The sequence below is a fragment of the Oenanthe melanoleuca genome, chromosome 1 (genome assembly GCF_029582105.1).
Source record: "Oenanthe melanoleuca isolate GR-GAL-2019-014 chromosome 1, OMel1.0, whole genome shotgun sequence".
NCBI classification, from domain to species: domain Eukaryota; kingdom Metazoa; phylum Chordata; class Aves; order Passeriformes; family Muscicapidae; genus Oenanthe; species Oenanthe melanoleuca.
In genome coordinates, this window is record NC_079333.1 from 11,928,602 (window position 1) to 11,952,645 (window position 24,044).

At 40.2% G+C, this 24,044-nt stretch overlaps 1 protein-coding gene across 1 annotated transcript in view; it reads left to right on the plus strand.

Annotated features, from left to right (window-relative positions):
* Positions 1-10,085: 10,085 nt before the first annotated feature.
* Positions 10,086-24,044, plus strand: part of CHODL (chondrolectin) — a 29,350-nt gene continuing 15,391 nt past the window's right edge. The window contains exon 1 of the mRNA XM_056487725.1: positions 10,086-10,274. Within this exon, the coding sequence (XP_056343700.1) occupies positions 10,184-10,274 (91 nt within the window). The 5' untranslated portion in view covers positions 10,086-10,183. The remainder of the gene's footprint in view (positions 10,275-24,044) is intronic.

Consider the following 24,044-nt stretch of genomic DNA (forward strand, 5'->3'; position numbering starts at 1 on the left):
CAGTATGGTTCTGTTGGGAGATGGATTGATCAATTTGAGTGCAAGAGAGAAGACTAGCCTCATGCAAAAATCCAGGATGAAGGGAAAGCAGAATCTATAAAGAAATAAGAGGAAAATAGCCTGATATCAATATCTTTTGGAAAATAATTCTATGGAGGAATAAGAAAGTAGGAGTTGTCATTTACAGGTGCAAAGATACTTTCCTGCCACTCCTCTGACACCAGTAGGCACACTCATAATCTTTTAATTACTTGTTTAGTTTTATTTCCCCCCAGAAAACCCCAAGTCAACCCAACCAAACAATCCAAACACTCAAAAAAGGCACAAGTAGCTAAACTGGATCATTTGGTTAAAGTTAAGCTAGGAAGATAGGGCAATCTAACATTCTTGATTGTATCTCTAGAACTCTTTAATATCCATCAAAATGATGGATACATGCACCAAATGACATGACCAATGTTCTTTCCAGTTTTATGGCTGGAGTAGCTTGTACAGAACATAGGAATTAGCAGGTTTTTGCATTACTTTGTGACAGATAAAATCATTTTTACAGCACTTGATTATTTTATAGATATCATCACTCTATTTCAGTTGTGGGGAATATTATGCTCTAATATGTACACATGTGTAGAATATGCACCACCATATATGACTATACAATTATATTTATATATATATATGTCTATATAATATATATTCTCTGATACTTGATCCACTTGCATCTCCCTGAAACTAAATGTTAAAAAAAAAATTAGTATTCAAGCCTTTTCTCCTACTGAAGTTAATCCTAATTAATTAACAACTCCAAAAGAACAGGTATTTTGTCTGTATTGTAAGCTTTCAAAGATTAATGAAAAGGTTTTCTGTTTCTGCTTATAGGTATAGTTTAAAATCTCCTGAGCAGTTCTACTACTCTGATGCTTCCGAAGCTAAGCTAATAGACACCAAAGGCTGACTCCATAGTAACTTTTAGTCTTTATTCTTCTATTGCACTGTTACTACTTAATTTTATTTTGCTGATCTATGAAAAGTAACTAGATTTTCTTGCTAGTTAAGTAGTATATTTACCTCACCAAAGTCCTTGTTGGCAGTATTTTGATAAAAAGAGAACCCAAACACATTCAGAGACACTGGCCTTTGCTTGGAAAGATGATCCAAAGAGGTTAAGAGTAATTCTTAATTTTCTCACTTGTGGAACTGTCCATGTGCTGGAAACATTATTGGCAATACTAAGTCAGCAGTTTCACTATATCCACTCCCTAATAACTGAGTTCTACAGCTCACTTGCAAAACTGAAGGCAAGGGTTTGCACATACAGAAGAATGGCCTGGTGCCTCCAAAAGAAATAACAAGCGTTGTAATCAGTTTTCTGTAGCAAATTTACTCCAAGAGGACATGAAGCAATTTCCATCCCATCTCCTCATAGATACTACCTGTCATTTGATGTTCAGCTCTGGAGAGCTGAGGGCATTCCAAGTTTGGAAACTCATAAAGCCATGGGTCAGTTTGTGCAATATAGAGTTTGACAAGAATCATTTTAATGAGCAGATATCCTTAAGGTATGCCACATATTTAAAGTCAGAGAATGCAATGCACAAGCTTATTACACAGAGCTTTTGTTGTACCAAGTGCAGCCAGCACTCTTGAAGTGCCAGTGTTTGTTTTTACTTGGGTTTACTTAAGATAATATCCCTCAGATGTTTGTTTTTGAAGTAGTATCCTGGGTAGTACATCCTCCTGCAATAAAAATAAGCTTTGCCAAATGTTCCTAAGGAACAGAATCTTCTCCTCTTCTATAATGCTATATATTTTCTTCTAGGCTTTTACTAATCCAAGTTTTTGTGTAGGAATTTTTATGTCTTTAATTTCTAGATTTCTTCTTGTGATGCAGATTCCATCAATTTTCTTTCCTTGAAAAAAATCTTCAGCCTTTGAAAGAATGGAAGCTTTACTTCAACAATGTAGTCTCATGAGATTATTCAGTCTTCTCTGTAAAGACGAAGTAAAATCCACTGATTAAACTTTCTAGAGAGGATGATTTTTTGTTATTATTTCATGCATGTTATCCATTCAACTAGCTGATGCAGAGCATTTTATGTGGGTTAACTTTCCCCTTTCCCAAGTGCACTTCAAGAAATTACAGGGATAAAGTGATAGAAAGGAGGAAAACAGAACAATTTAGGAGCAGCAGCATGTTCAGATGGTGTCAGTTGCCAAAGCTCAGTTTTGGACAGAAGCATGAAAGCTTAGTCTTCAGAGTTCCTGGCATCCCTAACATTGATCAAACCTCATCAGGAATGCAAGAACAGTAGTTCTAACTGGCACTCCTGCTTCTGCAAGGTAGGGAGGATCACAAATAGCTTAGCTCATGAAAAGAGATACAAGTATGTGTCTAGAAGAAAATGAATTCTCTTTCCTGCTGAATCAGCCATCTTATTGCTGCAGAGCTGAATTAGCAGCAATTGGCATCTGCAACTGAATTAAGCCCAGCTCTCCAGGAATTAAATCCTGAAGCAGTGAGGAGTTGCTGCCACTGTCACCACCATCTGAAATACTTGTGGGGCCATGGTACTGCTCCCTGCTGAAGGCAGGTCTGTGATGGAGCAGTCCCCTGAGCTGTAAGTAGTGCTGCAAGTGGAAAACCCCACCATTTGCTCAAGACAACAGATCCATGGAGGTCACTGGTTTAGGGTTACATGTTAGATTAGAACAGCAATATGACATTTGGGACAGTTTCTTCCAGCATCACAGTTCACTTGCTTCCAGTCAGAGAACTAGATCATGTTAATAATGAGCCATACTGTCTAGTCTTTTAAATGAAATGCTAAAAGGCCAGTAAACAAGGCAATGTAGAGTATGAATGAAAGGCAATAATCTTGCTATGCTGAGCATTTTCCATAATTGGAATTTTAAAGGTTACATGTGCTTGATCTAACAAGTCTATGCTTGTAGGTTTTGCCTAATTTGCAACTAGGTAGCTGGAATATACTTCTTCACCATCCTATCCTCTTCCTCTTTATCAAGCTGTATTCATACAAGCTACCCATCTTCATTACAGAAAACTTTAGCTTTTAAATTGTCCCAATACACAAAAATCCCAAATGTACACAAATTTAAGGCACTGACTGCTCAGACAGAAAGGCTGACATACAGCTGCCTTGGGACCCAATCATCAGCAGCTGGACCAGAAAGAGCAGGGCAGCAATCTGCTCATCACCTCCTGTGCTTCCAGCAAGGGGCAGCTCTGGGGAGCCTCTGACATGCAGGACTTTAAATAAAGCCAGAGGTGTGGAGTATTTTGTGTAAGAAACATGTTGTGTGTGGGAATGAAGAAGACCAAGGCAGCAAGGGCAGCAGCACCTGACCATTACTCTTCAGCAGTGAAGATTAAGAATTAGGATGATTCCTTCTCATGGAGAGGAATTAAAGAGCTAAGCCACTGGATGTGAAGTCTGTAGTCATCCTTCAGTGTTCTAAGGCTTTAGCTTGCTGTTATACTACAGGCACCTGCAGGGTCTCTGATCTTGGCCTCTGTCCCATCAAATTTTGGTTGAAAAACTTATACACCAGAACATCATGTGGGCTGTCCTTTTCCAGGCCTAAAAGGAGCTCTTTCTTTGTGGAAATATGGACTTCAGTGACAGAAGTTGATTTGATCTGACATCTGCACATGATGATGTCATGAGCTGGGAGGCAATATTAAAATTTCAAGCTATGAGCCTTTTCAAGGCCAGCAAGGAAATGCAGGTCAGAGACCCAGGGATTTCTTTCTTCTCTTTCAGTCCCAGGCCCATTCCAGCCTTATGTGCCAGGCTGGAAGTTCACACAGGGTTGGGAAACACTGATTGCATAGCGCTAATGTAAGCTGACTTTCTGGTGTCAGGCCTCTTGTGTGGAATTTTGGTGTGGCTCTTCAAGAAGGAAAAAGATTTTTTTCCCAGGAAATATATTTCTCCTTGAGATTTTTAAAGTGGTATTGTTATGGCTGGCAAGAGTTGACCAGAAGGGCAGCAGGCAAAACTTGAATCATCAGCTGCTGATATCCAAGTAGAACAGCCTCGGGAGCCACATGAGAGAATCCTGCTCCTGTGCGTTTCTGGAATCTCTTGCTTTGACCTTGTATTTGTGCCTCAGTTGGTCCAGGCTCCATTAGCTCACAGTCCACACAGCTCAGGCAGCAGAGGTGTCAGAATTCACCTCTGCACACTGTCCATTGCACTGTGGGTGTATCCAGACTGATATTGAGCACAGTTTGGTCTGCTTTGACACAACACACAACACACTCTCTTTCACTGCCTCTTCTTCATGTGAAAATCCATCAGTCAGGCTGGCTGTGATGTGAGATGTGAGCTGACCTATCCCAGCTGGGAGGAACAGACTCAAGCAGCTCCTTCTGAGAAGGATCTTGGGGTAATGCTGCCAGCATCAACATTGCCCCTCTCCTGCTTGGAAGAGAGAGGAACACATGTGCCACAAACTCATAACACAAAGCATGGTCAGAGTTTTTGCAAACAAATTCCAGAATTTGATCAGAATATATCAGAAAAGAGGACAAGGTTGTGAAACAAACATTTAATTTCTCTGCTACTCAAATGCTGATTTTAGCTCAGTTTGTTAAAAAGTTCAGACATTGACAAAAGCAAAGACAGAGGAACAAGTAGGACTCCTTGTTCTACTTAAGAAATATTAAGTTTTTTTCCAGAGAATATGAGAGAGAGAAGACATCCCTCCCACTCCACAACTACCTGAGTACTCTCACTTCATCTGATGGTAGACCATGCTGTTTAGGAAACCAGGACTAAACAGCACAGCAGAGTTGCTTTCATGGCATTATGGGGCTTGCAGGACATTATTGAACCTGAACATTGCAGGTTCAGACTTATCAGGAGGAGCAAGAATGAGCTGCAGTTTTATCAGCATCTGCAGAGTTCAGGAGACCAACAGCTGAAGGAAGAGGGTTCAGAGAGGGTAACATTGCAGGATTCTTGCAGAAACACCATCAGAATTATTAAATTGGAATACCAGGGTGAGAAGTACAGGAACAGAATAAGCATTGGTAGAGCCAAGGAAAAGAAGGAAGCTTTGCAATGAAGTGCTAGAAAGAAAACATCTAACTAAGAAAACTACATGACATTCCTTTTGTCTCCACAGCCTTGAACCCTTTCTGTTGATAGCTACAAATGCCTCCAGGGGAAAGAAGAGACAGCAAAACACAACCCACAGCTCAGTTCCACATGGAAAGGGAAGATCCTGAGACTGTCAGGTAATCTCTACAGCTGAGCAGGCCTGAGTCATCAATCTTTATTGGCCACCACATCTTCTTTAAATCACATTTTCTTTTTCAAATGCCTGAAAGCAGTTTAGAAGGAAAGAATGGGTGTGTTTGCCTGGTAGTCATGTTTTAAGAAGCAGAGAAACTTTTTAGGAGAAAAGAAGAACAAAATCAGATTAAACAATCACAAGGGTCACAGCAAGGGGGAAATGTGCAGTGCATCTTTCATGCAGGGGACAAGGCTTATGTAAATAAGCCTTGGTAGCTGTAATACATAGAGAGCCCAGCAGCCAAATGAGGTCCTGTCATCACCTCTGGTATGCAGGGAAAACAGGATAACACTGTGAAAGAGGAATACAATCTTAATACTTTTACTCTCACAAATTTTCTGTGTGGATTTGACAAACACCAATAACCAGGACTTGAGCTCTCATTCAATTCAAGTAAAGGTAGATCGAGTAAAGATATTCACATGATTGTTTTCATCCAAAGATAGAACTTAACCTCCTCCAGTAGAGACCAGCTGCACTTTGAAGCTGGGCATATATCTTAAGAGAATATTGCTACACACTTGTCACTTCCACTGAGAAGAAAGAGAAAGAAAGGGCTAGAAGTTTGATTCAGCTGTGAATTCCACTGAAACATTACTTTTACCCAGAAAGTTAAATTTTCAAATAATGGTTGTTCTCATTTACCTCCTTGCCTTGAATATGTTTTCATAACAAAGCTTTAAAGTTGTCAAAATGTTCATTTTGGCAGTTTGAAACTCAGTTTACCATCTCAGTTTGGGACAGAACTGCTGCTGACTTAGAATTGCTGCTGGTTTGAGAATCAGGCTTAATTAACATGCAGAGTTCCATTACTGATTAGTCTGATCCAAATCCAAGAGATATTAATAAGTTGGGTCTCTAGCCATGAAGATTTTGCTGAGGAACTAGATTTAGTGGGACTTTAACGGGTGAAGGGAAGCATGCTATTTTAGTAGATGCAAGATATCACAGTTAAAGAATATAAAAAATTTATGAACTTAAAATTCTTGTGCTGATACTTAAAAAAAGTCCTGTGGCCTTTAAGAAATCCTGTTGATTGAAACCATTTTTTTTTTTTTTTTAAGCTACTTCTGCTATATGTTACATCTAAATGGATTATAATAGAAGGAAATTCAATTACTTTGGTCCTCCTTGGCAGAACTTGCTGTAGCTGTCAGTCCTGCTGCATTGCACGTCGAGGCACAGTGGCATTTTGTGCTGTGCAATGCAGCACTCTGCAGAAACACCCGAGGCAGTGCTGAATTAGCTGGCTTGGGAGCTGGACAGAAGGAGGTGGGAACACTGCCATGGGAACTGGGGGACCACTGGCCCCAGCTGTGCAAACCACTGATTCACAGTTTGGGAATTTCTAAGCCACACCATATTGTTCAGGGTGGACATAAATTTTTAAGACACTTGAATACCAAATAATAGTACACTTCCATTCTTCTCTCCTGTTCCTCTTTTTTTTTTTTTTTTTCCTTTTGACCTGCATTAAATTTATGGGTGGTTGGTACCTAGGTTAATGCTAAAAGGGGTGAAGGAAGCTTAAAAATTTGCCATCCCCTTCTCCCTCTAGTACACCTCACATTTTCTCAAAAGTTTTTAATATCAGTACTGAACCCTTTTCCATAACTACAGAATCAAAAAAAACCCATTAAAAATATAATGCCATTATAGCCCCAAGAAACTTGGCAGAAGAAGCTGAGTAGCTTAAACCATTTTTGTAAGCCAATGAGATATGAGATTGATGGAGTTCTAGCAAAGTTATCTAATAAATTACCCACGTACGAGCCACTGCTTTCTCCTCCTACTTTCAGTTGTGTACCAGGGCAGCTCCAAAGACTAAACTCATGGGCAAATGACAGAAGGATTTTACATATGAGTGAGAAAACTAGAAAGAAAATATTCATTGATGAGAAAAGATCTCAGAAAATATCTGTAACTCAGATTTTGAACAGCAATTTATGAAAGCAGAGTATAGAGCACTACCACTTTGGGGAATCACAAAGTAGAGGAACCCTTAAGTGCTGCAAAGAGCAACTATTCCAACTTAATGTACTTTTTTTTCCCTTTTAGGTTTATTTGAACATTGATTAGTGATACTGAATAGTAGTCATCTTTTAAAATTGCCTAAATCCAGTCTTTCAAGTGTTCATAAAGCAATGAGAAGCATTTAATGATCATATTTATTCAAAAATTATTTACCTACTTTTTGGGACAACACTCCTCAATATTACCTATCTTCTTCTTCGATTTATTAAATAATTTCACTCAGAATAAGTTTACCATTGAAAAGTACCAAGCCCTGAAATAGTAACATTTTGAAAGCTTTCTGTTCAGATCAACTGTTCTCTTTCCAATTTCTTATTCTCCAGATGAGGAAATAAAAGTTTACAACATGGCAAATTAATGAAGCCAGAGAAAACACAGTCCTCCTTCAAAGAGTGATTTCATGGACATACAAGTTGCTAGGATTTAACCAAAACAGTTCTAAAATTTTAATGCATTGGATGTTATTTATATTCTGAGTACCAGAATCTCGAAATATGTATTGTAAGGCTTCAGTGTTTGAATGCAAGTACTGTATTTGCCAAAATTCTAGATTACCCTGTCACTTCACAGTGCTGTCACTGTGTATACAATTTTGGCTAATAAACCAGCAGCATGTCAGAAAGGTGATGCATAATTTACTAAAGACAGAATTTGTTACATTTCCCTTGCATCCTGCTAATTTCATTGGAAAAGAGGTGGTGTGGATGCCTGGAGCCTTTCTCTGGCTGTGCAAATATACAACTGCTGCCTTTCAAAGTGACTTTAGGGCTTGGTAAGCTAAGAAAATTTGCCAAGGTGTAAGAAAAAGACAGAAGACCTTTTCAGTATCTATGGGTGGTACTGAACATATGATTCCCATCAATTTAAAGGGCTTTGTCCCTTATTATCTATTCATTCTTTCTGAGACAGTAGGAGACTATACACACCAGAAAACTAGTAACATCTTTCTAAATTCTCCCACCTCTTTTGTCTGGACATCACTTGAGATCCAATATTATTTTAAGAAACTTGAACTCCCTCATATTTGCAACATAGGAGAAGGTTAAAAACATATGGATTACCAAAAATGTTTTAAAATTTTCATTGTATTAATTCTAGGTCTGGATGGTGCCTTCTCTTTCTGCATACCATCAGCTTTACATGAAGGAAAGGTTGAATCTCAGATGAAGAATCAAGGAAACTTCTCCATTTCAGAATGCATTTTTCAGTATGATCACAACTCAACTTACCTATAGATGCAGAGAAAAATTAGTTATTACCTGGAAGAATAAATTCACTTGGAAAAAATCTGTATCAGTCAAACAAACAAATAACTGCTATTAAAAGTTGGTAGCAAAATACAGCAGTGCTTGAAATAATAAATAAGCAGCTTCCAATGCTGCTTATGAAGCTCAAGGGTTTGGGTTTGTTTCTTGTTTTTTTAGTAAAAAACTGATCTCAGATGGTTTTAAGGCAGCTAGGAATCCATAAAATGTTTTAAAATCCATAAAAATCTGAGATGTATTGACTTCTAAACCTGGTTATAAACATGCAAAGGGAAAACAATTTAACAATATGCCATACATGATCTTTGAGTTCTGAGAAAGATGAAAATAACTGGCAAACTATCTACTAATTTGCATACAAGATGTCCCTTAAGCACATCTGGAGTGATCTATCCCATTTAAAAGCAAAGCACACAAAGTACACAAGTAATTGCAGAAATTTATTAACTGTATTTGCAGATAAAACCTCAGTGTGACTCTGATGAACAAGCAAGTCTTGAAAGTGGTCCTTTGAAGAGATCAGAGCATTTTCAGTGTAACAGCAATGTGGATTTTACTGCAGTATCTCCTGGGGCCATGAGAAAAGGAGACTTTCCAGTATATACACTCATAGTCTAGTGTGCATATGTCCTTTCGAGGTACACACCTGTATGTATATAAACCCACATTTTCAAGCTGGCAACAGGACATTTCCATTCTTCTTAGGGAAAACATGGACCAGGAAGGTCTACAAAGCCCTTAACAGATATGAAACGGACAGACCTGGGTTTGGATCACTCTCCCAAGCCGCTGGGACAGTGACTAACCTTAAATGACCTGGAAGGGACTGGCTGCCCTGCAGCCTCCAACCTGGAGCGGGAAGAGACTGCACACACCGGGCACCTGTGCCGGTGCTCCTCTGGAGAAGGGGTGGGGACAGGGGCTGGGGCTGGGGCTGGGGCTGGGACAGGGGCTGGGGCTGGGACAGGGACAGGGACAGGGACAGGGACAGGGACAGGGACAGGGGCTGGGACAGGGGCTGGGACAGGGACAGGGGCTGGGACAGGGGCTGGGACAGGGACGGGACAGGGACAGGGACAGGGGCTGGGACAGGGGCTGGGGCTGGGGTTGGGGCTGGAACAGGGACAGGGGCTGGGACAGGGGCTGGGACAGGGACAGGGACAGGGACAGGGACAGGGACAGGGGCAGGGACAGGGACAGGGGCTGGGACAGGGACAGGGACAGGGGCTGGGACAGGGACAGGGGCTGGATCAGCAGCTGGGACAGGGGTTGGGGCTGGAGCAGGGGCTGGGGCTGGGACAGGGGTAAGGGCAGGGGCAGGGACAGGGACAGGGACGGGGACGGGGACGGGGACGGGGACGGGGACAGGGACAGGGAGAGGGGCTGGTGGTGGGGCTGGGGGCGGTGCGGGGGCGGTCCCTCGTTGGGCAAGCAGATAAAGGCAGGGCGGCGGGAGCTGGCGGAGGGCAGCAGCGGAGTTGGGTGTGCGTGTCCCTCGCTCGCCGGCCGGCATCGCCGAGCTCTGAGCGCTTCTCGGAGCCAGCGGGCAGCGGGGCAGCGCCATGGGGGCCGGAGGAGGGCTGGGGCTGGCGGCCGTGCTGGCGGCAGCGGTGCTGTGCGGGCCCGGGGCGCTCTGCGGGCGCGTCCTCAGCGGTGAGTGCGCGGTGCGGGCGGAGCCGGGACAGAGCCGGGACAGAGCCGGGACACAGCCGGGACGGACCCGGGACACAGCCGGGACGGACCCGGGACAGAGCCGGGACAGAGCCGGGACGGACCCCGCTCGCCGAACCACCCTGGCATCGGCGCTGGAGCGGCTCCCGGGCGCACCTGCCCCGCGGCGGAGCGGGGATGCTGCGGGGATGCTGCGGGGATGCTGCGGGGATGCTGCGGGGAGCGCGGGGATGCTGCGGGGAGCGCGGGGATCGCGGGGATGCTGCGGAGAGCGCGGGGATGCTGCGGGGATGCTGCGGGGATGCTGCGGGCTGCGCATCCCGCCGGGCGGGACAGCGCCAGACGGGGCTGCGGGCTCTTGAGGCAGCCTGAGGTCCTGTCCTGCCCCGGTTTCTTGGAGCTGGTTGATGGCCGGAGCGCTCCGGCTGCGTTCGAATTGTTTAAGATCGAGCGTCTTTCCCGACTGTGCGCTATTTGTTGGCAGCTGGACAGGGGTGTTTCTTCTTTGTCTGCGATATTGTTAGGAAGAGAGGGCAAACTTTTTAAGAGTGTGTGGCATAAATAGTTTTGTTGTGTGTGGGTGCATCCACAACTCTCAGAACCGAAAAGAAGACCATACTTTAGAAATGTGTCTAACATTGGAACTTAGGTTTGATTTAAGAGCTGTAGACTCCCACTGTGTGTTTGCAGTATACAGGTGCATAAGCTCAGAAGCCGCTAAATTTAATGAAAATGCTCCTTTTAAGCTTACTTTGGTTCAGACCCTCCAGACTAAAGCTGACAGACTCTCAGAAATGTGTTGCACATGCCTATACATCCATACATTTGCCTGGAAACAAAGATTTGCATACTCCACTCTGCTTGTTAACAAAGTTGTGTGTGTGTATATGTGGGTAAGAAAGTGGCTCTTTATAAACAATGCAAATTATTTGTGTACTATTTTTTCAGGGGCTGTAACAGTAACATATCAACAAAACTGTTTTGTAGGTTGTTTTTTTTTTGTTGCAAACATTCGATTAATGAGCTCAGATAACTTCTTAGTTGCTGAAGGAGGGCAGTCACTGGACCATTTTGATCACGCTCTATTTGAAGCATGTTCTAATGCTACTGCCGGGATGGCTGAGCACAGTATCTTCAGGAAACAATAGCTAAATTTGAACACTTTGAAAAAGCCTGTTTGCCTCCACAGTAACCTGAAATATTTCATCTACCTCTGTTGTACTGTGAATTATACTGCCTTATATGATACATCAAAGCTCTAATTTATGTAACTGCTATGTAATACTGTTATTTTTAAGGAATAGTGAAGATTATCTACGAGATGCATTTGGCATTGGCAGTCTCAGTGCAGGAATCCGTGTGTGGCTGAGGAAACCCATTCCCTTAATCCTCTAGCTGCAGTTTCTGTCTTTAACTGAGTCATGGGAAACTGAAGCCCAGCTTTTAAAGCCATGTGTGGCATGTGTATACTGCTTTGTCAAACTGTTCCTAGATGCACATAAGGCTTTGGGGGTTTTGAGAGGACACAGACTCTGCCCCATGTTTCCTGAAGCATTTCAAAGCACATGATGAGCCTCATGTATTATGCTGATAATTCTTGTCTGGTAGAATACAGGACACGGTTTGAAGTCACTTACAGAAAGAACCATTTATGTACTATGAGTTTATTTGTTGAAGTTGTATTCACTAGATAAAGGTTTCCTAGACAATAACAAACACATTTATTTATTTATGCTGATTGCAGATATTCTTATGTACTGGAAGAACTTTTCCTCCCCTTTCTTTCTCTCAAGGACCACACCCAGATGCTGGCACATGGGTAGGTGTAGTACCAGCAGTAGTTGACATTATTTCAGGCAAGAAACGGTACCACTGAATAATTGGGCAGTGTGTGCTGTCATCTGACTCCCATCTATCTTACCTCTCTCTTGTATAAGAATCAGCAATTTGGACTTAAGCAAGCTTATGTTTGAAATGGAAAAGTCTATATCTTAAAAGACCTATTCTTAAAAAAAATAATGTTTATTTATGCTTCAGTCATGATTAATAATCCAACATAGTAGGAAATTTCACTGCTCTGATTCCAAATAAATATATAGTTCCTATCACTCACCTAAGCTGTTTGTGAGACTGCTTGAGTGCTGGTTGGACCTGGTGGAAAGAATCCCATTGACTGCAGTAAGTTTGCAGCAGACCTAGCAATAATTGCAAATTTGCTCCCTTTTGATCACAGTGCCAAGAGGACAGAGAAGGAAAGGCCTTTTCTGCCTTTTCAAAATGCTATTGTTTTTTTTTAAATAAAGAGCTTCTGTTACCTTTTCCAAGCATGTTAGTTTTCCTAGGATATAATTAAAACTATTTTTGGCATCAAATTATTCGCATTTTGATGTCATTTCTTTGTCATATTTAATTTGGGAAGATTTTAACAGTGATGCAAAATGCTTTTTAATTTTTAATATAGCTAGACAGATGTTTTGTGAGCAGTGCTCACAGCCTCCATATGGAATTATCTAGTGTTGCCAGAGAATTGATTCCTAGAGGAAAAAAACCAAAGCAGGCTCAGGAGAAAGTGCTGAGTCTGCCTTGCTGTTCCATGACATCATAAAGAACATGAAGTGATGATAATGCAGTTTGCAAAGATGCAATTACTTTAAGTATCTATTGGGCAGGAGAGATGCAAGCTAATCTTATTACTAATCATTTAACAGCCTATGTATTAATCATAGATATTATAGCTTAATAACTGCTGTTTGTCTAGTTGTATTTCTATGGCTTTTAAAGTTTTGCTCTTTGCTATTGCTGTGCATCAATAGCAGATTAAATAGTGATGTAGTATTTTAAAGCTGTATATATCTATTTTGGTGCAAAAGTGCTTGGATATATAAAACACTAAATGAGGAAAAACATTTGGTGGGTCAGGAAATTACCAGAGTTGCCCCTAAACTATAGACTTTGTTGCTTCAGATGTCTTTAAGGAAGTGATGTTCATTCATATGGCTTATGATCAGATTTAAGTTCTACATAAAGTACTGCAAAGTAAGAGAATTAAATCAGCATCTTCATGGGTACTGGATTGACTAGAGATAACAAACCCTTTCTCAAAAGATGCATAGTTAATTAAATTGAATTTGCTTGGCCTGCCTATTACACCTGATTTTCTTCTGTTAAAGTATAAGAATTTTCTCTAGATGAAGCCTTCTACTGTAAAGTTTTGGGTTGTTTGTTTTGTTGCTTGTTTTTTTTTTTTTGTGTGTGGACTGTAAATTTCGAAATACATTTGCAGGTCAGAATTTGAAAAGATATAACTTAATAAAAACACTGCCATCTCATCTACATGTACAACAGCTGTGTGTTGAAGACATTTTCTTAGAAGTATCCAGAATTTAATTCCATAATAGAAAAGCTTTTCTTGGATAGGCATGCCTGGATAGTATGAGATCCTTTTGCTCTGTTGAAGGTCTCAGTAATCACTAAAGCTGAGACCTGGAGAAGTGCAGGAGAAGCTGGGCATTGAATTCCCATGGACTCCTTTGTTATTTCCTCTCCTCATCCAGGTGTACTGAGCACTGTCTTCTTGAGGGCAAATCAATGAGCTAGGCTCCTAAAGTGAAAGGAGGTGATGACTTTTGGATGTAATACATGTTTCTACTAAACACACCTTGCCACAAACAAGAAATCCCACAATACCCTGTGGAATGAGAACCCAGTTTTGATGAGACCTCTGATGGTGGAGGAGTCCTTCTGTAGCAGGATTGAAATACTCTAGTGCTTAAATCAGTTTCAAGAGTCAGATTTCTGTATTAAAGGTGGTCCCCCTCTGTCAGCCCTGTAAAGCTTATCTTTTCCATGGGTAAGAGTTGTGCAGGTTGGCCAGGCTGCAGTTCTGTTCAGGGATAAGGAAAGAGACATGGAAAATCCTAGTGATGTGTCTCAGACCAGCATGCTGCTTTCCCAGGAATACAAATTTTTGCTCACAGCATTTTGCTCAAAAATAGAAAGGCATTGCAAAGCTCAACCTCATGGTTGTCAAGTCCCAGTATTCCACTTGCCTAAAGAGCCCAAGAGGAAACACCTACCATGGAGGGAGCTATGGTAAAAAACCTTGTGGAATGGTACAGACAAACTGCTTGCTTTCAAATGGCTTTTCTTGCTCCCAGAGAGAGGAGTCTGGTCTCTGCCCTGGTTTAACTCGTGTTCTGTACCTTGATTTTAAGTCTGTGTAGTTCAGGTGTGATCCTCTGTAGATTAAAGTTCTCAATTGTAAGATGTTTTCAGGGGAACATGCTTTGGTTTATAAAGAGTTCTACACAGTTTTTATTTTTCTGAAAAGATGGTAGATGCTGATGTACAATAGGTAAAATGAAACAATCCTTTGATAGTAATTGCTACACTCTATTCCCATACTCTGGTTACTCACTAGATGGAAGTTGAGTCTCTTGCTGATGCTGTCCCTACTCACACCACTGACAAACAGTGGGACCTTCAGTTCCAAGCAATGTTAAGAAATAATGAATTCTAATTAAAAAATTGGCATGGCTCCAAGCAAATCTGAATGTAGCTGCAGTATCCAGCTAATGACTCTAGGCTCACTTTATAAGAAGGGAAGGAAAAGTTGGTATTTTAAGAGTGGTATTAATTTAATTTAAATTAGGATTTTGAATATACTGCAGATCTGTGCTAACAGATTCTGCTATCTATATTTGTTTCATTCAGTTGTCTACACAGTGAGGTCAGTGAGCCAGTTTAGATATGGACAGTTTATTGGGAAGAGCTAAATTTGGTGAAATGATCCCACACTGTATCTCAAGGACTACAGGTAATGTGAATTAACCAGGAATACTTTACCTCTGAATTTTCTTAGTGTAAGTTATCCTTTGTAATATTCTAACAGATTTCTCCTCCCCTCAAACTTCCCCTCAATTAAGTGAACTGTCACCAATTTTAGGATTCCATGTGGATTGGCTTTTCCCACTTTCTTAGGAGTAGGTGAATGAACAAGGCTTTGCTTGTTGCTTTCTCTTTTAATTGTAATTTTAATTTTAATTTCTCTTTTAATTTTAATTGTGGAACTGCTGCAAAAAGAAAGCACTCTACACTGCTGTACTGAAATGCATAAAGGGTGTTACACCCTAGGAAGATCTTCAACCAAGGAAATTAATATAATTTGCATTCATATGTATTACCTAAATCTATTGCAAATACTTCGGTAACAAATTCATGAAAATAAGCCTACTTTGAAAGAGACATCCAAATTTCATTGAAAATTACTGAGAATGGGTGATGCCTGCCATGAAAAATAATTGAGAAAGAGTATATTTTCTCCCTTCTCCTTTTTTGCTTCATTTAATTGACTTAGAGTGGATCTGTTGAGTGGGAGATGCATGTTGAATATCAGGAAGAGGATCTTCACCCAGAGAGTTGGCTGGGCACTGGAACAGCTCCCCAGGGAAGTGGTCACAGCCCCAAACCTGACAGAGCTCAAGAAGAGTTGGCCAACACTCTTGGACAAATTGTGGGGTTCTTGGGGATGGTTCTGTTCAGGGCCAGCAGTTGGACTTTATGATCCTTGGGGGTTTCTTCCAACTGGCTGATACTCTATGATTCTGTGACCAAAGAGTTATGAACTATTTCCTTCTTGAGGCAAAGATAAGAAATAAGCCATTAGCAGAAACTGCCAAAAGTGCTCACATTTATGGCTAGGAGTAAACCTGTTGAGGGATCTGATGAGTATAAAATTGGGTATTTGTGAAAATATCTGGTGGTTTGGGATGGGAGAAACAGGCTATTCCCCATTCCTTTAGGCTGGCACACATACTTAAGGCATTCAGACTACAATTTTTGTCTATTATGGCTATTCCACAGCAAGTTAACAACAGCTTCTTAGCTCCCATAGTGTGTCTGTCTTTAAAGATTCTGTGATTTCTGTTCTGGGCTTCATGGCTACACAAAAAACTATTGATGAGTAGACTTAATTTGAATTACAGAATTGTTTGGGTTGAAGGGGTGGAAGGGGCCTTAGAGATCATCTCATTCCAACCCCCTGCCATGGGCAGGGACACCTTACACTAGATCAGTTGCTCAGAGCCCCATCCAACCTGGCCTTGAATATTTCCAGGGATGGGGCAGGCACAGATTCTCTGGGCCAGTCTTATCAGTGTTTATGCTTTTTTAATAAACAGTTGAAACTGAGGAGTACTTGGTGTCTTTTTACACTATGATACATAAAAATTTATTGTGTTACTGTGTTTAAAAGAATTAACTGATGTGTCACTGTGTTTATAAGAATGAAACAAACAAAAAACAAAACAAAGCAAACCCACTGCTAACAGCTTCAGTATTAAGGGGGTGTTTTGTCTGGTTGGGTTTTTTTTTTGTTCTGAGGTTTTAAAGCTCTAGGTAAAATAATCCACATACCAGAGCAGACTTGTAGATATTTAATTTTTTCCAACACACGGTATTTTCTCTTGTTTTGAATAAGTTCAAATAGATGCCACTGACACTTGGTTGTTATCATTGGCCTGATTGTGTCCAAGGTTTTCCTTAAAAAGAAAAAAAAAAAAAAAAAAAAAAAAAAAAAAGGGAAGGCAATTGGCAGCTTTAGGGGGTTGTTTTAGCAGCTATGTTGTCACTTTTTTTGGACCCTCAGAGCAGTGCAGCTGTGAGCTGGCCCCTTGGAGAAGGAAGTGGCTGACTGCCATGGCCCATCCTGTGAAATACACCTGTAAAGTTCACATGATCAGAAGAAGGGAAAGTAGTTATTACAGGAAAAGCTAAATGGATCTCATGCTTTAAATTTATGATGTGTTTGATAGCTGAAACCAGAGCTGATGCCAAAATGAAGGTATGTTTCACTTAGAAGAAAGGAAAGCTGTCAGGCCTTTAATGATTTGACCTGAGGGAAAAAAAGAAATACTTTTTGGGAAATACTTTATAGATTTTTTTCTTTTTTTAATGCTGAGTTATGACCTGAATCAGTGGTTAAAACATTTTCATAAAAATGGATATTAATTTTCCAGCTGAAGACACTTACCCTATATTGATTCACATAATTGTAATCCTATGTTTTCCTGCAATGGTAATTATGGAGAGTGAAGTGTTGGTTACCTTCTCATGAGATTTAGACATCAAGCTACTTCTTTACAACTCTTTTACCAATGGCCTGAGATCCCTTCTTTGTGCACCAGGGTTGAGAAGCTAAGTGTAAAAATAAATTTGTGTTGTTTGGGAAATGAGTGAATAAGCCTTTCATAGCTGTGTGAAGATGGCAGATTTCATGCAGGCTGGTATTCCAGTTCCCAGTACATCAAGAACAGGCCTGAAGCATCACATTGCATTTTGAAAATCCAAACAATTTTTTAGTCTGTTGTGGAAAAGACAAATTCTCCCAGCAATTTATTCAATGTAATGAAGAACATTTTGCAGAACAAGGAATCCTCTTGCATCCTCTCAAGACCTAGAACGGTGCAGGTTCTGAGCACACAGATTTTGACAAAGCTCCCCAAAAATAACCTGCTTAGATCAATACTTTTCATAAAGGGTCATATGCATACTCTTAACTACCCATTTTTGTGGCCAGCAGCCTTGCTGCACTGTGCAGGGAAGCTCTCAGGTCCAGTTTTAATGGCACCTGTATTCAGGTATGGCAAAATCCAGGTGTTAGGAATGAGTAACATTTAATATGTAAATGAGCACTGCCAGGTGCTCCTTTCACTGTCTCATTTTTGATTGCTTGATATTTTTTTTTAAAGGTGTAGCTATTATGGGTCTATTGAGGAAGTTGTCATGCAGAAATAAGCCCACTCCCTGTCCCTAAAAGTGCTTAGAAACATGATAGCTAAACTAGTAAAGGCTAACATACAGGTGAAACCTTGTTTTCAGCAATAAATGTACTGAAAATCACTTTTAATGGCAAAAGAAAAAATAAAGACAGGGACTGGACTGGACAAATGCATCTTGTGTAGCTTCATATTCTGCATAACTGTATTAAATCTCTGTATGAATTGTATAATTCAGTAATTTGATTTTACTTAAACTTTATCATCCCTGTGTTTTTTCTCTTTGCAAAAGTTGCATGAATCCTCAAGACAACTAGGATTTGCCTGATGTCTGAGAACTTATTGCATCATCTTTACTAATTCACAAGATATGGGATGGTTAACAGCTAAAGTTACATTATATGGCCTGTGTTTGAGAGGGAATAGAAAAAAAATTCCTATTTATAATTTTAGACTTGCTGGCTATAAATGCATCTATAACTTTTACTTGCCCAAGAATTTAGCAAGAAAGATACTCCATTACAAGAAGAACTTTAAGAATGTCTGATAGATGAGTTTTGCATGTGAGGTTGGGGGCAGCTTCCATTTAGCCACCTTGGACATTCCCTGCATGCCTGTGACTCTGATATGATGCATACAAACTGCTGTGCATATCTGCATGAAGCACAGCTACTGGACAGGCAAATGTGGCCCTCAGGTTTTTTATATAAATCATTAAAAGTGACCTGGAGCCTTTGAAGGTTTTTCACCCTGGGAAATCATTTAAGAAAAAATTATATCATGACAATTTAGGCATAATCCCTAATCCAGAATAAATAAGTAATGACTTTCTCTTCTCTCAGAAGGCTTGGTTATTAGAAGGATTGGAGGAAAAAGTGCCTGCTAAGGTATGGAAGAAATAGCTATGAAGATATCAGTACAGATACAGGCTGGCATGTGATCTGTAGAACAGGTTTTATGTGAATGTCAAATTTATGAGCACGTGAAATTCCTTAATCTGCTCGGGACTGTGAGCTGAGAAACATCAGTGGCTTGAACAGTGACTCAGCTAGAGAATGATGTGTCTTCTGTGTTACAAGCTTTGGGAGAGAAGATGGAAACTTGCTTTTATCATAAATGCAGACAGAATGTAATTATGCAATGTTATCACAGCTTTTTTTCAAAAAAGTAATATGAATCATAAAAAAAATTATATTTGGTGAATGGACGCAAATATGATGCAGTAAAACATCAACAGCAGTAATGTAATAAAGCAAAATATGACCAGCAGCTGAACCCAGACAAAATCTGACTGGATGGTACAAAGACCATCTGACAAGATGCATCAGCTTTGAAACAAAATGTGATTAGGAAAATTTATTACCACTTAGTCTCTTACTGGCCACAATCTGGAGTGCATCACTGGGACTTGGTGTGGAGTGGCCTGTGGCATGGGGGCAGGTGAAAACAAATTGTACCCAGTGTCCTGCATGCTGGTTAGGCATGCCTGTGCTCATGCAAGCTCAAGACCAAGACTAGTCTTACCAACACAGGCAGAGAATATTTTGGTTAATTACCATAGATTTCTGCTTTGCTATTTCATTATCACTTTCACTGAAGACCTTGTGTTTTTATTTGTCACTGTTTTCAGAGGTCTCCATCAGGCATACACTGCTCTGGTTAATGTTAAATATTTCACATTGCTTTTTTCCAACTGCTCTTCTGTGTTTTCTGCTGAATCCATTGCCTTGGGAAGAAAAAAAAAGTCAAAATACAAATACATAATGGAGTTTAGTGCATCAGACTTTGTGCATTCATTTTTGTCTCTCTTCACTCATGCTGTGCACATACAGTGGCTGACCTAATCTAGGTGGATGCTAATGGTTTCAAACCCTGGATTGAAGGTTATCTTGTAAGGTTCAAGAGGAAGAGGAATGGGATTTATCAGCAGGCAGCTTATCTTCTACCTGACTTCTTCAAAGACTCCAGCTAAGTGAGGTGTGTCACTCAGAATGACCTTTGTGCCCCTCATGGGCCTCTGGGGGTTTAGCTTAGTAATCAGCCTGATGCTCTTAGGGAGAGGAGTCTTTGACCTGGGTATTTTATCAGCAGTTTTACTTCTGAATGACACTTTGCTGTAACTTTGATCATGGCAGAAATCAAGGAACCTCTTATTTGTTTAATGAAGCTTGGTTATTAAAACATAATGGAGATATAACTGATTGAAATTACAGCTTGCAATTTGCTTATTTAACTTTTCTTGAAGGAGATTTTTTTTTCACCCTGTACAATTATCTGCAGAAATATTTTAATGAGTAATTTAGTTTAAAAATATCTTTGTTCCAAAGCTGTAATCTAAACATTCTACTATGGACCTTCTGTGAAACACCCGAGATGAAAACTGATCCATATGGATGGAATTGGTAACTAACACTTTCTGGAGCAAATACTGTTCACTTGTTTTCAACAGCTAATGGAATGATGAGACAAAAAAAAAAAAAGATTATTTACATTGCATAGTATCTTAGCATGATTCATTCCACTAGTCTTGCTTACAAATCTAGTTTTTATTCAGTTGTGACAGAAAAATTGGAACTCAATTTATACAGCTGAAATAGCAAAATGTTGCTTTAGAACTAACTGTGGAGTCTGCTGAAAGATGTTAGAATAAGGTAAAATAGCTCATAGTTGATATTTCCATACTTATCTTGTCTCCTGTACAATGTGGTCCATTCTGTCATTTTTCAGTGGTAAATTATTTCTGCTTTGTAGTTCAGAAATTAGTAGTGAGAGAAAAAATGAAGCTTTAAAACCTGACATCTCAGTGTGTTCCGAGAAGAGCACTAAAATGTCACTGATTTGCCAGCTATTAAGGCACAACTGCAGATTTCCATTAACACATTTACCTGCCATCATGGAACTGGTTCAAAGTCCGCTTCAAAAGAAGAAAGAAAAGATTCTGAGTAGGTCACTGCCTAAACACAGGGATTAAATTAACTAGAACAAGAGAAATTCACAGCTTCTTCCAGGAAGCATAGTGCTCTGCCTCACACACTTCATTCACACTGTTTGGGTCTATAGGTCTTAATGCCAATTATTGCTTTGTTTCTTGCTGTTTTCTCTGTTGGTTTCTGAAGGTATATTCTTGCAGAAATGATCAGCCTGTAAAGCAGAATTTTTTTTTTTTTTTTTTTTTTTTTTTTTGCCACAGGTAGAGCAATAAATGAAAGAGCAGTAATTTAGGAGTTGGATTAAAGGCAAATTTTCATTTGTTCAATTCTTTCACTTTGTAAAACTTGATTTTAGAGATACTTAACCCTGCCCAAATGTCTGCAATAACAATGGTATCCTTAAAATTTATTCAGGTGAGTTTAAGGGAAGAAAAAAAGTGTCTTCCACAAAGTTTTGAGATTTTAATTTACAAACCATTTCAGCTAAACCTTTGGGTAGAAATTGGGCCTTCACATCTGTATTCTGATAGCTCCAAGAGGGCTTTGAGTGCACAGTGGTGGCAAGCTGGGCACGTGTTAGGTGCTGCAGTAGCTCTTTGCCATTGTGCATCACAAATTCTTGTCATCCTCCCTGCTGTTCCATACAGTCCCATTGTGCATCACAAACTCTTGTCATCCTCCCTGCTGTTCCATACAGTCCCATTGTGCATCACAAATTCTTGTCACCCTCCCTGCTGTTCCATACAGTCCCATTGTGCATCACAAACTCTTGTCATCCTCCCTGCTGTTCCATACAGTCCCATTGTGCATCACAAATTCTTGTCATCCTCCCTGCTGTTCCATACAGTCCCACCTGGTTTCCTTGGTGTGTGTGATGGAGCTGAGCATTGTTACAGCCTCTGTTCTGGACAAGAATACAGCTCAGCTTATGGACACAAGCCTTGCAGCAGGTCAGAAACAGCACTTGCCATAACTCAGTGGTCTTCAAGGTCTTTGCCAGCCTAAAAGATTCTATGATTTTACTTGACTCTCCATGCAGCAGCTGACTGGCAGATGAGCATCCTGAGATAGCTCAGTTAGGTAGCAAGGATTCATTTCTTCTGCTAGAAGGTTTGACTCAGATTTTGGGAGAGTTATAAAAGAGCAGAGGCTGTGCATGAGAACAGAGAGCAAGGAGAGCACTTCAGCCACCTGAGAAACGTGCAGGGATGGGGAGTGGATTGTGTGTAACAAAGGCAAAGTTGGCTGTTTTCCCATGAGAGGGAGAACAAATCAGGAATTATGATCCATAGTGGTCAGCCTGCTCAGCACAGTTGGTTGAACATTCCTGCATGACTGAAATTGTGACCAGGATTATCTGACACCTGAATTTGCTCATAACTTACTACTTGATGTCAAGGCAAAGAATGTGCACAGAATGAAAGGAATCATGGAAGAGTTTATTTCAGTGGTTGTCTGGGAAAATAAAAAGCACAAGACAGTGGACAAAGCACTCTTCCTAAATATGCATCTACATCTTGAATTAATATTTTGAATCCAATCTTCAGCTACAGGGAAAGCTGTGGTCACTTTTCCTTGGAAGTGATTAGTGTCCTGCATAATTCAGTGCTAGGCTTTGGATGTTTGTGCTGTTATGTACACATGTGTACTCTGGCAATAAGCCATTGTCACTCACCCAGCAGTGAGGGTCAAAATGTTGATCAGCTCCTCCTTCCTTTTCAGTGAGACAGAGCTCCTGGGGAAAATTGATCATGTTAACAAAACTGGAATTTCAGCATTGTAGAGGAAGGGATTTCACATGCAGCTTTCATTCTTGCACTTCCCACTTTGCAACATTTAGACTTACCACTTTATTATCACTTTGTTACTTTGATGATAGCAGTTCTTTTGTTCAAAGAAGTCTTGAGAGGTGCCCATTATTTCATATGTTAAAGGGTCTGTCCCTTGCTGCTTCAGCACCACTGCCCAGCAAGGACTATGGCCCTTGCTACATTTATTGGGAGCAAGGCTCTTAACCTGTATCAATAAAGGGAAATATCAGAAGGAAATCGGGGCATACATTGTGTTGTCAGGATGTTGTCAGAAAAAGTAAAGATTGGTACTCTCTGCTAATCTTGGAGCCTGGTTTTTTCCTTGTCTGTTCCACAAGCTTGTCCTTTTTTTAGACTGTTCTTGTTTTATTTTGGTAGATTAATTACTGATAAGCAACTAAATTTTTAGAAGGTTGTCTGCCAAGGTAAGAATGAGATTAAAAAGATGGTTTTCTTCCTGATAGTCCTTCTCCAGATGAACTTTAATAGGGTATTATAAAATGAAGGTTTCAGAAGTGTTTGTTTGTTTGTTTGTTTGTTTGTTTGTTTGTTTTTTCCCAGTAAATTTACAGGAATTGTAGGAAACCATGGAAAGTTGAGCATAGTATATCCCTACTACCCTTATGATTTAGCTTTCTGCAGCATAAATGATCCCAAAAGATAAGAATTACTTCCAGATTTAGCTAAAAGTGAAGAGCTGATCCTGTTTTTCCATTCCTATATTAATGAATCCTTGATACAATCTGCTTATCCTCTGCAAATACTTGAAACTATGCTCTGTGCAAATACAGAGATGTCTTTATATCAGAGCTTTTGCTGTCTGCTATTGCAAATATCCTACTTATTAAATATGAAAATGAAGCAACACCAATGCAAAAAGTATGAACTTTATTGTGGTTTTTAAGGTTTTTTGTTTCCTTTGATGTTTACTCTTTGTGTATAGAAAAACATTGCCTGGGAAAACTTAAATATAGCTGAAGTTATGTGAAGATGTTGCTGTTTCCCAGTGACAAATAATTATTATTTTTTTTTAAGGTGAAACAGCATAAATCTTGTTCAAGTGTTATTTATATGTGTCACATATCTGGGTTTTCTTAAAAGTGAGACTATTAAAACTCATTGTGGTCTTCAACACCATCAGGAGGGGAAGTGGAGAGGCAGACACTGATCGCTTCTCTCTGTCACCAGTGACAGGACCTGAGGAAATGCTTGAAGCTGAGTCAGGGGAGGTTTAGG